This window comes from Chamaea fasciata, unplaced genomic scaffold (assembly GCF_029207755.1).
Source record: "Chamaea fasciata isolate MVZ Bird 193981 ecotype frontalis unplaced genomic scaffold, bChaFas1.0.hap1 SCAF_15, whole genome shotgun sequence".
Lineage (NCBI taxonomy): Eukaryota > Metazoa > Chordata > Aves > Passeriformes > Sylviidae > Chamaea > Chamaea fasciata.
In genome coordinates, this window is record NW_027094100.1 from 13944084 (window position 1) to 13959251 (window position 15168).

Below are 15168 nucleotides of genomic sequence, written 5' to 3' on the forward strand. Positions count from 1 at the left end.
GCCAGGCACTCCGGGTGAGGTACAAATGAAGAAGAAAAACCTATTCCTTTAATAGCCCTGCAGTCAGAAAGGGCAGAGCCCATCCCAGGGGCACGGGGGCTTTGCAGACATCCGCACTGGCACAGCCAGCTCCTTAGAGGAAAGCTGCAAGTTGCAGTTCCGAAGGCAGCAGCATGTTGATAAAAGGGAATTTCCACACGAGCTTGGCACCACTGTTAAGAATTTCAACCTAAAAAAAAAAAAAAAAAAAAAAAAAAGAAGAAAAAAAAAGACGTTGCGATGTCAAACCCTCCGGAAGGATTTGAAAAAAAAAAAAAATTAAAATAAAACTTCGCACGGCTCAGCCCCAGCACACAAACCCCGTGGGCCTGAGACAAACCCAGGGAAAGGCCGGGGCTGCCTGGGGGCTGCGAGGGGGTGTCAGGACGTGCCTGCTGGTGCGTAGCCATGGAGCCATGGTCCTGCGGCGCGGTGTCACGTCCCGCCGAGGAGACCCTTGCTCGGGGAGGTGTGAGTGGATTTCCTCAAGTGCATTTTGACAGCTGTGAGGAAGCGGGCGGCAGCAGCAGCTGGAGACATTCCTGGCTGCGGCCCCCCCCCCCCCTCCGTCCCCGGCGGGACCCCCGCCCCCGGCACGGCACGGCTCGGCACGGCACTGACGGGGGCTTGGGGGGCTGCAGGGGACCGGGGGGGGGGGGGGGGGGGGGGACAGGACCGCATGGGTTTCTGATGAAACATCTGATGTGCATTACGGCAGGGCAAGGGGAGACACGCTCGCCCCTCCCCAGCCAGCGCGGCACTTCTCATCACCTGCTACGGATTTTCCTCCGTGGTCCTGTGGTGTCTTGTGTGTCCCCCACCCCGCTCCAGCTACCGGACAAAAGGCAGCAGCCGGAGCTGCCTGGGGAGGGTTGCGAGGGTGATGCTCTCCCCGCGGTGCCGGCGGTCTAAGGGGGGTTCTCCCCCCGGGAAAGCAGCGCCCGTCTCTGTTCGCCCGGATCTGCACCCAGGGTACCACTTTCCCCCCCTCAAGTGATGTATTTGGCCCAAATCCCCTCGCAGCAAGCAGGGTACAAAATCCCAGGGTGGGGGGGAAGAAATCGGAGGGAGTGGAGGGTTTCCAAGAAAGTCATTGCAATCGCTGCTTCGGAAAGGGATTTTTTTTTCTTTTTCTTTGAAATCAAGTCTTGCCATGAGGCGGCAGTGCCGCAGGACGGCCGGCGCTGGCAGCCTGCTCCGGGCACGGGCACCCCGCTGCTCCTCCCGCATGGCCAGCGGCGGCTGGAGCGCCCTGAAGTTGCCGGCGGAGGGGGTGTGGGGGGGGGACACCGACCGCTGGCTGCCGCCTCCCTGCAAAACGTGTCAAAATCCCGCTTTTTCACCTATTTTTTTTTAATATATTAATTTTTTTTCCTATCCCTCCCCCCTCCCCGGCTGCCCCCCGCAGCCCCATCCCCCGGCGCGGCTCGGCTCGGCGCGGGTGGGGCGGGGGGCGGGCGGCTGCAACCTGCCGGCGGGGCAGGGCCGGCCCCCGGCGGGCGGGCGGAGCGGGGCGGCGGCTGCCATTGGCCGCGGCGCGGAGCGACACCTGCTCGGCTCCCTCATGCGAGTGACACCGGGGCTCGGCGGGGATATTTGAGGCTCCCTCCGGCGCCGCCGCCGCCACTCCGCGCTCGCCGCCGCGCCGGGCACATGCGGTTCGCGGGGCCGCGGCGAGCAGCGCGCTGGGCCCGGGTGCGGCACCCCGCGGGGGAGGACGCGGCGGCGGCGGCGGCGGCGGGGGGAAGGCGCGACCATGTGCGCGGAGCTCGGCGGAAAGCTGCTGGCCCCGGCGCTGCTGCTGGCCCTGGCCGTGCTGCTGGCCAGCGCCCGGGCGGCCGCGGGCACTGAGGCCACGCACCCGCCGGAGGGACCGCAGGACAGGACCCCGCAGCAGAAGGGGCGCCTGTCGCTGCAGAACACAGGTAACGGCGTGGGGGGCACCGGGCTGGCCTCTGCGTGTCCCCCTCCCCTCGCTGCTGCTGCTGCTGCTGCTGCTGCAGCCGCGTCCAGTTATGACAGGCGTTTTATTTCGGTGTCCGACTGTCAGGCGTAAATCATCGCAGGAAATCGGAGCTCGCTCCTAATTACCTTTGGGAGCCCGGCTCTGCCAAGCACGTGTTGCCCGTGCACAGCCGCGGCCGGAGCCCCGCCGAGATGCTGCGAGCCCGGGGAGGAGAAAGTTTCTCGGCGAAGCGGGTGGAGGGCCGGGGGCGGCCGGGAGGGCCCGGGGATGACCGGGGCTCTGCCTCCTCCGGAGGGAGCCGGGCAATGATGCAGCGGGCAGGGGGTTTCTCTCCTCCTCTCCCGCCCCCCGCGCTCCCTCCCCCGGGCATTATCTGCCCAGGAAGAGAGAGCTGGGGCGTGCACTTGGCTGGATCGCTTCCCAGCCGTGCAAAGAGAAGAGCGCGGGATCCAGACGCTTCCCTTCCCTCCCCCCTCCTTCATCCCTCCCCTCCTTTTCTCCCTTTCCCCCCCACCTTTTTTTTTTTTTCTCCTTTTTTTTTTTTTTTTTTTTTTTTTTTTTTTAACACTCTCCGTGCTGCGAGACGTGTTTAAACACACACGAGCAGGAATGCACGAATGCCCATTAGGGACTGCCACATGTGAATCACGGCACTGTGCAGTTCTCAGCACGCTGGAGCCAGGACATGTGATCCGGCGAAGGGTTTGCATCCGGATGCCAACACAAGCAGCACCACAAGCCGCGCTCCCGGCCCCGAGAGCGCCCGGCTCCGCGCTCCGCAGCGCTCCCACAAAGGGCTCCAGTGCCCCTTCCCCCCCGCCCCGCTGCCGCTGAGTTTGCGCAGCTTTTCCCTCCCTGCCTCGCACAATCCCACCCCGAGGGCTCCCCTGTGCCACCCCTCCCCAGATGCGCTTCAGGGCAGGTAGAAAGGGGGAAAGAAAAAAAAAAAGTGCGGCGGCGGCGATTTGGGGTTGAGCTGGTTGTGGTGGGAGGGGGGGGTGGGCAGGTCGTGAGAACTCCGCTCCGCATTTCCAGCCGCCGCTCCTCTCTCTCTGCCTTGCAGCGGGTGGAAATTAGACCGAAAGTTGCTGTAAAGACTTGCAAATGGACCGCATGGCTGAGGGGGAGGCTGGGGATGGCTGAAACACGCTGCGGTTCGAGGGGGATTAGGCTGGCTCCCAAGGGCGAACTTTAATTAAAGGTACCACAGGGCACAGAGTACAGGAATTCTTAGCATCCTCAGTTCTGGTCTAAAAGCTGCCCCTGTTTAACTTTATCCCCAGGCTTTTTCAGCAACCACCTTCCCTCTGGCAGTACTACTACATCCATTTTTTTTAAAGGACCAGAAGCTGTCGTGTTAAGAATTAGATTTTTTGGGGGGTTGGTTTAATTTTTTTGTGTTTTTGGGGTTTTTTTTTTGTTTGAAAGTGAGTATTAGACAGCACTTTTTGCAGTATTACATAACATCTCAAAGGGCAGAATGAACACATATGTAACTGCTAGCTCCAGTGCATCTATTTTATGTACTACATATACAAATACAAATCTTTCCTATTGATTTCTGCACAGCTGAGCACACAGTTGCATTTTTATACAACTCTTGATGCAAAGGACTTTACGTATCAGTGGGAGTTTTGCCATTAGCTTGACAGACATCCTGACAGGCGAAGCCCAGTGGTCTGTAAAAAACGTTGTGTTAAATGGCCAGGAACTTGCTCAAAGTACCAAAACTGAAAAATTTTGGCTGGATGGGTCCTGAGCTTCTCATTCTGGCACTTTAATTTCTGGGGGGGGGGGGGGGGAGTGGGCTTTGCACCAGCCAGAGAGCAAAAATCATGCCTGTCCTCTGCTCCTGAGGAATTCAAGAGCATGAGACGGTTCTCAAGTGAAATAGCTTGACGTAAGCATAGTGGATTTGGCATTTAATTCTTGGATATCACTTTCATAACGTAATACACCCAAGTTTTGGCCTAATTCCTGCGAGGAACGGGCATGCTGCGGGTACGATTAACCATTGTCACGCATTTTTCTCTCAAACTGATGTTGGGAGCAAAACAACCCGTCTCCCCTACTCACCACCAGTTCCTGTTGAAGAGTTCTTCAAATTAACTCTAACCAATACTCGTTCCAGCTGAAATCCAGCACTGCCTGGTCAATGCTGGCGATGTGGGATGTGGAGTGTTTGAGTGCTTTGAGAACAATTCTTGCGAGATCCGAGGCTTACACGAGATCTGCATGACATTCCTGCACAACGCTGGAAAATTCGATGCCCAGGTAACATGGGGAGATGTCCCTACCTGTCTGCTTGCATCTAACACACATTTGGCATGTACTGCAGCTCCTTGACACGTCTGTGCACCAAAAAAAATTCCCAGAGCCAGTCTGCTTTTGACACGATTCACTAATTCGCTAGGAGTTTTTCTGTTGAAAGCTCCAGAATCAGGACCTCAGGACAGTCATAAAGCAGCAACCTGTCCTAGGAGACAGGCTGGCTGTAGCTGCAGCTCCCTGGATCCCTTCCACCTACTGTACCCAGGGTAACTCCAGCAGAACCCTTTGTGTAGCCAAACATGGTTTCAAGAAACACTGGGCAGCTTAAGCCTCTACACCAATGTTTGTTCAAAGCTGTCTCTGAGAAGCAGCTTGGGCTCCCAATTCGTTTAGAATTATCTCAGTGTGCTTCCCAACGGGCAGTTACTAAAGCTGGCCCTCAAGACTTGCACACAACCAGCCCAGGCAACCTCCTAAAGCTGCTGTACCCAAGCAAGCCTTGGGTTCGAGCACAGGACGTTAAAATACGTTACTTCTATGGTATGTGGTATTAAGCTTGTCTCCTTCATTTTCTCCCCAGACCATTTATGCATCATTGAGACATCCTGTTATTATGTCTTGTAAACCTCCTCTCCCATTTCAGTGTGGAGGGAAGGGAACATTCCGACGGGCCAGCGGCATTTGGCCTGACCAGGCAGTTTACAGAACGACTTGACTCAAAGCACCCCAGCTGCATGGCACTGCTGAAAGCGTGGCACAAAGCAGAGCTGTCCTCAGGATCCAGCCTGTCCCGTGAGGGGTGGTGGGGCCACCCAGCAGGGAGCACTTTTTTGAAGTGCTGGAGCTTTAGCTTCAAATGCTCAAGGATGTACAAAGGGCCTGGCTTAAACGTTAAAATGGGAATTGCTGCTTTTGTGGGTATCTGAAAACCTTCAACCTAATTTCCAAGTGGCTTCCAGGAAAACACTCGTTTCTTTTTGCACAGTGTTTCTGTTGGTGAACAGAGTTGACCAAAGGAGTAGGGAAGGAAAGTTGGGAAGGCAGGGAATGGTGCCTGTGGAGGCTGAGAGTAGCCATGGGTGCCAGATCCCCAAAAAATGCTCATCAAACGCAGCCTGTTTCACATCCAGGCTGTCTCCAGTGCAGAGGAGAAGATTTAAACTCCTGGAGCTTTATTTAACATGAAGGTGACTTTATCCTCTGCTATGACATGGCTTTTCACAGCTCCTCTCTGTATCATCCCCAGTTATTTCAAGCTGCATTAAATGACAAGACTAACACTGGCCATTTTCTGTTCTCTGCTCTGAAACCTGAGAATTGATGTCAGTTTGGATTTATATAAGAATTCTCTTTTCCATCCCTATTTGCCTACTGTGCTGTGTGTGTTCCTGAAGGGAAGAGCAAGGGAGTGCTTTTGCTGTGGGAAACAGAAAGGGATGAAGCAGCTCTTTGATGAGCAAGAAACATTTCTGGCTTGAAACAATTTGGGGACAACATCTGCTTGCAGGTCTGGGGGAATCTTATTTAGTGTCAGTGGAGCTGGGCCAGTGCACTCTTGGGATAAAGGGGAGCAAGGATTTGGTCTTCATGGGGCCCTTGCATAAAAGAGTCTGGGGCTGATGGAGAGGTGGAGGCAGTGCAGGAGGTTTCCATGGGCTCAGCAAAGCACAGGGAGTCTGAGCAGAGCTGTAGCTGCAGGGTCCAATAAAAGAGGAAAGGTTTGATGCCCAGCAAGCAATTGAGTGAAGGAATCACAGTGGTTAAAGAGATGCTGCTGAAGCAGCTTTCCTCCACCTTACTTTTTAGCTTCTTGGTGTGGTTTCCTTAATTTCACTTGGAATTTCTCGTAACAGACATGAATACACTGTAGGATTATGATGGTGATGATGATTAGTGCTGATTTGAGTCCCTCTCTGAGGAAGAAAATACTGGTAGCTGGGGAATAGGGCAGGTTCATACAGATGGTGCGTACATGTCTCTGAGTTTGTAAACTAATTTTAAAATGGGAAAAAAAACCCCGAAAAACCCAGCAGTTACTGAATGGGTATCTGCCTGTGGTCCTGAAGAGCTCAGCCATGGCAGGATGCCCTCTCCTTTGTGTGAACCTGTTGTTCTGCCACCCTGGAAGCAAATTAACCCAGTAACTCCAGCACCGAATCACTTCAAGGTGCTTACCTTTGCTCTTTCCCTCACTGGGCATTCAGCTGTTGGGGCAGAGGAAACCTCAGGAGCAGCACTGAGGAAGCTCTGGGTGTTTCTGATCCACTGGGATGGCAAAGCTGGGTGACTTGGCAGGGTCCTTAAAAGCAGAGAAAGAGAGAAGAAGGGGAAAGCCATTAAGGGATATCCTTAGCACTGGAATAACCCTTGACATTGTCCTGCAGAGAAGCAGCTGGCTGGGCATAAATCAGCTGCTGTGCTTAATGGACAAAAATACAGACCTGCTCCATTTCTTTTCCTTCTCAGGGAAAATCCTTCATTAAAGACGCTCTGAAGTGTAAGGCTCATGCCTTGAGGCATAAATTCAGCTGCATCAGCCGTAAGTGCCCTGCCATTAAAGAGATGGTGTTCCAGTTACAGCGGGAGTGCTACCTGAAGCATGACCTCTGCTCTGCTGCCAAGGAGAACGTCCAGGTCATTGTGGAGATGATTCACTTCAAAGACCTGCTGCAGCATGAGTAAGTGCCTCCGTGCTGGTGCAGTCAGAGCGTGGGAGCTCCTTCCAGGAGTGCCACTGGGCTGTGCATCTGCCCAAGAGCTGTTTCACCTCCTTCTGGCCTTAAGCACCTCTTGTTTTCCCATGTACAGCACCGAGGTGAGGCTCTCTTTTGCAGGGCCCCTTGGAGTTTGTGTACCAGGGGTGAGATGTGACTGTGGAAGGAGGTGAAATGAGTTGGAGTTGGATCTGCCAGTCCCTTTGGTGCTCTGGCAAATACACCATCAGTGGCTGCCGTTTCTGGAGGCATCTCACGATTTTTTTTGTTTTCTGAGCTCAAAGGCATCATTTTGACCCCAGTGTCCTGTTAGAGGTGACAGCTAGAGAAAGGGGAAGAAGGTTTATGCAAAGTTGTCAGCAAGATGATAATTTCTTCTTTAAATACATACTTTGAAATGTCTTGTAGTTGATTGTCCCTGAAAGAGCTGCAGTCCCCCAGGTAATCTCCCATTCATCTTGTTCTTTATTAATCTCAGATGCTTTTTAATAAAACATGGGGTTGTACCAAATGAAGGCACAAGTCAGATTTTTGAGGACTTCATTCCTCTGACTGGTAGCACAGCTGTCCTCCAAGGAATGACAGGCACAAATCCTGCTTGGAGTTGATCAAAGCTGCTACATGACAGCAACAAACCAAGCACAAGCTGCTTGCACTGACTCTTTGTGCACAAATGCAAAAATCAGAGCCTGTTTTTCTTGCAGGTGAACATCTCACTCCTGAAACAAGAAGGCTGAGCCACAGCCTGGCATCAGGCTTAACCTTAGAGCATCTTCCTACCACACCTCTGTGCCTTGATATTAGCACAGAAACTCCAAATCCCAGCAGTCAAATGACAGAATTTTTTTTTACAGAATCACTTCTTTGGGAATTTTAGCCTTGCATTTTATTTTTCCTCACTACCCAAAGGAGCTGCGCTCTGATTCCCTTCGTGCTGAAAACCACCCCCCCCCCCCCCCTAATATTTCAGCTGCAGTTGCAGAGAGATGCTTCAAGGCCAAATTACTCACATAAATCCTATGCTGTGGTTTGTTCCAGCTGGACATGGTGGCCTGAAAGCAAGGCCCTTTCCCTGGACATTCCTGAGGCTGGGATCAAAGGCATGGCGCAGGGGGCAGAGCTGCTGTGCCCAAGGCCATGGGCAGAGGGAGAAGGGCAGCAGGGGCTCCATCCTGCCCAGCAGCACCTCTCTGGGCATTGCCTGGGCTGTGTCAGCAGCTATAAATTGGATACTTGGCACCAATTAAGCCCCCCCCCCCCATCATTTGAGGATGAAAAGAACTGTGCGAGCCAAAAGCCTGTCCATGGAGGGCGTGAGTTATCCTTATTTTATGAACAGGCTCAAGCAGGAATGCTCAGAGGCAGCTGCTTATTTCTGGGGAGAGCTGAACTGGGGGGTTGTTGGTTGGAGAAGAGAGGGTCATTCAGCTGAACACCTATAATTTGCATGATCTCATTTAGCGCTTCCTACACTCCAGCATCTCCCCGAGTGGGAGCTCGGCTCTCCCATGCGGGACTCCCCAAATAGAACCAGCCAGCCTCCTCCCCTCCCCTAAATTTAGAGGCCATCTCTGAAGCTCTTGTGAACTAAGGAACTTGTTCAAGATCAATAGGCAAGTGTGGCAGAGCTGGAAATAAAATCACGTCTGCTGACTCGCAGCCTTGTGCTCAGTTCAGGTACTCTGGTCAGGCCGGCTGACATGCAGAAAGTAAAACAGGCTAGGAGAAGTGGGCCAGTATTAATCCGCAGGGCTCTGGCAGGCTCTGAATACCTGAAATATTTGGCAGCTGAGCCACTTTTTAGTCATACCAGCGACCTTTTTTTTCTTGCAAAGATTTCTGCAAAGGTTATGCCCAATTTCAAGAACTCATTTCTTGGGGAGGGAGGGAGGTTTGTATCCTTCTCGCTGGATCACTTTGTATGCAACGTGCTCAGCTCTCTCTTATCTCCTGCTTTACATTTAAAACAAAAACCTAAGAGCAGAGAAGCAAGTGGCAGCTCTCAGGCTTGTTCTCTGTTCTGTTCTGACTGTTCTCTCCCGATGAGTGTTGGGAACGCGGCGGAGCCTCCTCCTGAGTCAGCTGTGGGGGTCAGGCTGATTTGCTATGGTGGAAGTGGTGACAGGCCTTGGCAGATTGGTCCCTGCTGCATTCCAAGTCACTTTCTTTTTGGGGTTTTTTTTTGGAGCAGCAGGAACAATCCAACCATGGGAAATATTTTGAGATAGGGGAAAAGGTGGCTCTCCGAGATTAGCGATTCAAAATGAGTTTGAGCGGTTGGCAAAGTCAGACACTGATCATAATCCGTTGGTTTTCCTCGTCTCTTCTGTCTTAAGTTAATGAGAAGAGATTTAGACCTGTCCACAGCCACCAGAGCTGGTGGATGGGGTGCCCAGGAGGTGCCCCACACAGCCACAACTTGTGACCCCGGGCAGCTTTCCACTTGTGCTGTGGATGGTTCCTGCCGTGGAAGATTTTTAAGCACGTCCTTCTGGGCCTGCAAGCAGCTGAGCAGTTGTGTCAATAGACAACATCAATATTGACCCACAAAACTTGTGACCACAACTATTTTAAAAATTGCTGCACTCGGTGACCCGTGGCTGAGAAGCCCAAGTGCCTGTGCTCGAGCTGCTGGTGCCTTGGGGACACTCAGGGGTGGGTGGGAGGCACAGAGGGCATTGGGCCAGGGCAGGTTTTGAGGCCTCCTTTGGCTGGGAAAAGATGGGTACTGAAAGCTCTGTGAGGAAATGAAGAAATAAAGCTTGGTGTGGGAAGAAAAAGTGCCACCAAAGTGGATTCCATTTGTCTGAGCTCTGTTCAGGCAGATCCTGGGTCCAGATAGGATCTTGCCTGTGATGGAGATCAACACCCAGTGCTCCAGAGACGATGAGGAAAGCCAGAGAATCTCTAGCTGAGGATTTGTTGCTTTCACAGAGGTGAGAAAATGTCTCCCTCTTGCAGACTGGAGGCTGGTGAATGCTCTGAACCTGCCATTCACCCAGAGGCAGAGCCTGTTTGGTGAAGCTGGTGGCTCTGGACAAGGAGCAAGTGTCCTTTGCCTTGTGTCCTGAGTAATAAAGGTGGGAGGGTATGGAAAGGGATGGAGGCAGAAAGTGTGAGACAGTTCTCCCACTTGCCAGGCAAGACCTCTTCTGTTCCTCTGGTGAACATTCCAGTTCTCCCAGAGTATCTCCAGGGGGAGAGCGAGCAGGATCAATCCAGAGAGGCTTTGACAGGATGCCGCTGTGCATTTCCTGCAGCCAAATGTCTGATTAGAATGTGGGATTTTCCATAATTAACGCGGGCAGAATTGCTGCTGAGTCAGGGGGTGCCAGGGGCTCACACCACTGGCTTTGCTGCGCCCAGGGAGGGTGAGGCAGATCCTTCACCGATTCCCTGGGATGTCTTCTAACTTTCCTTCTCTCTGCTCCCTTTTACCTGCAGGCCTTACGTCGACCTAGTGAACATCTTGCTCACCTGCGGCGAGGAGGTGAAGAAGGCAATAACCAGGAGCGTCCAGGCCCAGTGTGAACAGAACTGGGGAAGCCTCTGCTCCATCCTGAGCTTCTGCACCTCGGCCGTGCACGGAGACGCCGTCCCGGGAGCCGAGAAGAAGGTGGGGGAAGGCAGCAGGGCCGGCGCTGGCCGCGGGGACATGGTGGCCCACGCCGACCCCGAGCACAGGGAGAGCTCGAGGGCAGCCAAGGGGGAGAGAGCTCCCAAGGGCCACTCCAACGCCCGGGCCAAAGCTGGGGGCCACGGCCCCAAAGGGGCCCACGGGATCCTGGACCGGGCAGAGGAACTGTCCGACTTCTCCGACATCCGGAGGTGAAAAGAGGCGCCGGCTCCCCCTTCCCCCCCGCCAGCCTCCTCCCTTGAGTTCCATCCTCCCCGTCTATGGACATTCCAAAGCATTTCCCATTCAGAGGTCAAGCACAGGGCATTGCAAGATTATCTCTGGACCTCGGCATCAGTGTGTGTGTGTATATAGTAGCAAAGGGAGAGCAGTGGCAATGGGTTATCGATCCAGCAAACTCGGCACTCGGGTGGCAAAACGTCTCCGGCTAAATTCTTTTCCCCCGTGGTTTTTTTTGGGGTTTTTTTTGTATGGAACGGACATCATCTGAAATTTAGGATCTTGTTTGGGGGGAGGGTTGTGGGTTGGGGTTTGGTTTTGTTGTTTTGTTTTTTTTTAATTTGGGGTGGGGTTTTTTTCGTTTTTTTTTTTTTTTTTTTTTTGCTTTTGGTCTCCTTGGCAGGGGAGAAGGTTCCAAGCGGGCTCTGCCAGGCTGCATGTGGCTGCTTGTGGCTTAGCACCTCCAAAGGTTTAGGGCACAGCCTTACAGCAGATGGCTGAATTCCAGGGGGATTTGGTTTCTGCCTGTGGCTGGGCACGCCAGAGCTCAGGGCTCTCTGTGTGAAGCTCTCTAATGAAGGAGCTGCCCCGTCTCTGGCACAGGAACCGTGTGGTCTGGAGCTCCACCACTTTCCTCTGAAGTAACTTCTGAGCCATTGTTCCCACCTGGGTGACGCTGCCTGGTTTTAAGTGCCCCCTGTTAGTTTTTTAACAGCTGCCTAACTTGACACTTGCTGATCACAGAACCATGCCCAGTCACTTCAAAGGCAAGTAATCAGCTTCCAGACAAGGCAATGTGACTGTTAAGACTTGCACAGGGCGGAGGATCCCCCAAAAGTATTCTCATGGACCTCTGAAAACCCTGTGCATACTCTCTGCTTCCATCTGCCCCCTCAGTGATACATACAGGTCTTCCACCCTTTACAGCCCAAGCCTCAAGGGGCAGGTGTGGGCTCAGACAGCAAAGGACCCTATAAATCCCCGTATATTTAGTTCCTAGGAGGGCTGCATTGAAGGCCCATCAGAAGCCTGCCTCTCCTTAGCAGTGTGGTGTGGTTTGCTGGGATGTGGAGCCCCACTCTAACCTGCCTATAGCTTGGTTTATCCAAATGCCAAAGACAAGGAGAGGGGATTGACTTGGGTTTGTTTTTTTTTTAATTCTTGTGCAGGTAACGACGACCAATCTCCACAGAATGAGTTAGTAAAGGTGAAGAGTGTCAAGAGCTTATTGTCTTTAAGCAGTTTCAAGTGTGAATGAGGTGTTTGGCCATATCTCTCCTACCCCCTATGCAATTGTTATTCTCAGGTTGCAGCTCTGCAATCCTATATTCCCAGATATTGTACTGGAAGTGGAGGCTGCAGCACCCACAGGGACAGGAGGGTGAGCTCTCAGCTTCCTCTAGAGGAAAAAAAGGGAGTTTTTCTTAGAAAGTGGGAATCACACCGGGGATTTGGAGCCTTCTCATTTAGAAAGTTTGGGAGGAAAGCTGTGGGGGCAGGAAGGCAAGTTCAGCAGAGACAGAACGTACCCAGTGAACTAAGGTACGTCTTGCTGCATGGTGGGAAGGAGCTGCATAAACAGGAGAGGAGGGTGTTGGAATTTGGCTACAATTTCCAACTCAGATTTCAGTTCCTGCTAAGTGAGCACAGCTCCTAATAGCTACATTCAGGGTTTAATGCAGGGATCCACCCGCAGAACTTGGAGGCACTGCTTTAAATAGCAGCCACGTAGGAGGCAAGAGGGGACAGTTGAGTTGAAAAGGTGTCTCTGTGATCACCAGGTCTTTGCTTGAAGACGTGGCCTTGATCCCACCCGATTTTGGCAGAGTTCTGTGATGGAACTTTCACTTGGTTTCAGTGGGAAGAGCTGGGATCAGGCCAGGTGCTGTAGCAGCCGCGACCATGGTGGTGATGGTGCAGTGAGTGTGGCATCTGCCCCGTGGGGCTGGTGACAGCTCAGCCACCCCTGGGGCACCCGGGCTGCCCCACAGAGCAGCTTGGTTTGGGCATCACTCTCTTGCCCACCTCCTCTGCTCCAGAAACCTGCTGGTGGTACCCTAAGAAGGTTTCTGGCGTGTGCCTCCATGGGTTCCCTGCAAGTGTCCTCTCCCTCTTGGTGGCACAGAACCACCACGAAGAACAAGCTCAAACCAAAAAGACAATCCAAGCATTTTAGCACAAAAAAAAAAAAAAATACAATAAAAATAAAAAAAAGCAAACGCAAACCAGAAACAACAGCTTGCTACCAATGTTCTTGCATTGAACTAAAATAAGATCCCTCTGTCATTAGAGGTCTTGATTCATCAATGGGAACCAAACAGAGATCTACATCTTTGAATGTCTCAGTCAACATATCACCTCAGCATGCATACAGTTTTATTTGCGTTCATTGGTTCTGTGGGGAAAATTGTGTATTCCCCTTGTTTAGTCAATGAAAAAGGGGGGGGGGGGGGGGGGGGACAAGCTGTGGGTGGGAGGGATTTTTGTATAAGGCATCATTTTTATTTTTCCTCTGCGTGTGAAGATTTTATGTGTTCATCTACTGATTCCACATATGCTATTATTGTAAATATTTAACATTTCTATTTATTATAGTGTCCCCATTTAAAAAAAAGAACACTGCTGGCTATGATAATTTAAACGTATGTCATGACCTGTGTTGTATATATTCATGCCACTAGTATGTTTTTTTTTATTATGTTTAAAGCTGCGTAAATATAGTTTTATACAGTTCCATAATGTTATTGACAGCATAAATCATTTATTTATTGTTAAACCTTTCTTTCATATCTAACAGATAGGGTGCGTTTTACCTGAGATTATTTTATTGCGACATCTACATAGCCTTAATTCTTTATTAAAAAAAAAAAAAAAGGAGAAAAAAAAAAGTCCATTTAGATACTGTATGATGCTTTAATTAATATTCCTCATGAACTTGCTGTTCATGAAGGAGGTTTAGCTTAAAAGCCAAGGTATGAATGTTTCCTTTATGCTTTGCATCTGGAATGAGCCTTGTTCTGGAATGAAAATACTGCGAGAGAAGCAAAACGCCTACAGGAGAAAAGATAGCAGTAAACCCTGGAAAATGCTGTCCTAACTTACAGTGCTGAACTAAAAGGAGAAAAATAAAATAAAATAAATAAATAAAGACAAACTGTCCTTAATTCCAAATCTCTGGGAGAAAAAAACATACTAGTTTTATCTCGTGTAGAGTTTGCAGCCAAATAAGCTTGTAAATAAAGAAAATGCATATGGCTTTAGACAAAGCTCTGTACCTTTCACACACTATTATTTTCCTTAAACACTAATAAATGTTTTGAATAAGTCTGTGGCTGGGGTTTTGTTTAGCTGGAATTTCGGCTGCTGTGAGATAAGGGGGCAGGAAAAGCCCCCTGAAGCTGAGCCAGCAGCTGCAGCCAAGGGGGCAGGGGTGATTTGGCTGCTTGTCCCCACAGCCAGGCAGTGGCAGAGGGACATGGGGACAGAGCCAGCCCTTCAGAGCAGGGCACAGACCTTGTCCCTCGTGTGTCATTCCCCAGGAGAGGGAGACCTCGCTGGCTGCTGCTCTGGGAGCTCGGTTTGAGGCAGGAAAGGAGATGCAGGATCAACCCGAGGATGAAAAAAAGCAGGGAGGAGAAGCTCCTGCACTTCTCCAGCTCAGACAAAGCCCCTTCAGGAGGTTTTCCCGCGGACTGGGATCACTGCAGCTTGTCAGAGCCACCTCATGGCTTTAAATCAGCAGGTTCAGGCTGGGGAAGGAGCAGGGCTGCAGCTGCTGGGGGATTCTCCTCTCCGCCCTGATGATCCCGGGTTCCCAAATCCTCTCCGGAGCTGACACAGGCTCAGCCAGGCTGCCTTTAGGCACAGCCCAGCGTCCATCAGAGCATCCCAGAGGAGCCAGGGAGGGGATCTGTGGCTGACCACAGCACCTGCCTGTGGCCGAGGTGTTGGCAGCCCCCAAAGCCCCAAGAGCTGGATCCCAGCCAGACCCATTAACAAACACAACAGCAAACCCTTGCTGCAGGCTGCTAGAGCTGATAAGGTTTGTCCTGCGTGTATGAGTGACTCAGTTCGTGTCACACAGCAGGTCACCCCTTCAAGGTTTTACCCTAAAACCAGAGGACATCCATTTCCACTGCCCACTGGCAGCTATTAATAACCTATCAGTAAGTACCAGCCAGTGGCTCTGTACAGGGGTGTCACAGGAGCTGTAATTCTCTCTTAAATCAGATATCGAAATCTTAGATGCTTACTGGAGTTTCAGCAAAGGAGAAGAGCAGAACCCGAAGGTTTACGAAAAGCAAGCTGCAGAAACAGTCCTT

General features: G+C 51.7%; 1 protein-coding gene across 1 annotated transcript; it reads left to right on the forward strand.

Annotated features, from left to right (window-relative positions):
- The first annotated feature begins 1698 nt into the window (after positions 1 to 1698).
- Positions 1699 to 13284, forward strand: STC2 (stanniocalcin 2). Its single transcript, XM_066197071.1, has 4 exons — positions 1699 to 1964; positions 4137 to 4279; positions 6743 to 6954; positions 10435 to 13284. Exons 1-4 carry the CDS (start codon positions 1796 to 1798, stop codon positions 10820 to 10822), a joined length of 912 nt encoding a protein of 303 aa, XP_066053168.1. The 5' UTR covers positions 1699 to 1795; the 3' UTR covers positions 10823 to 13284.
- Positions 13285 to 15168: the final 1884 nt, after the last annotated feature.

Excerpts from the sequence above, each read along its gene's own strand:
- STC2 (XM_066197071.1), top strand. The coding sequence starts at position 1,796 with ATGTGCGCGGAGCTCGGCGGAAAGCTGCTGGCCCCGGCGCTGCTGCTG. Across the intron at positions 4,280-6,742 it reads CTGGAAAATTCGATGCCCAG|GGAAAATCCTTCATTAAAGA; the intron begins GTAACATGGGGA and ends TTTCCTTCTCAG. Across the intron at positions 6,955-10,434 it reads AAAGACCTGCTGCAGCATGA|GCCTTACGTCGACCTAGTGA; the intron begins GTAAGTGCCTCC and ends TTTTACCTGCAG.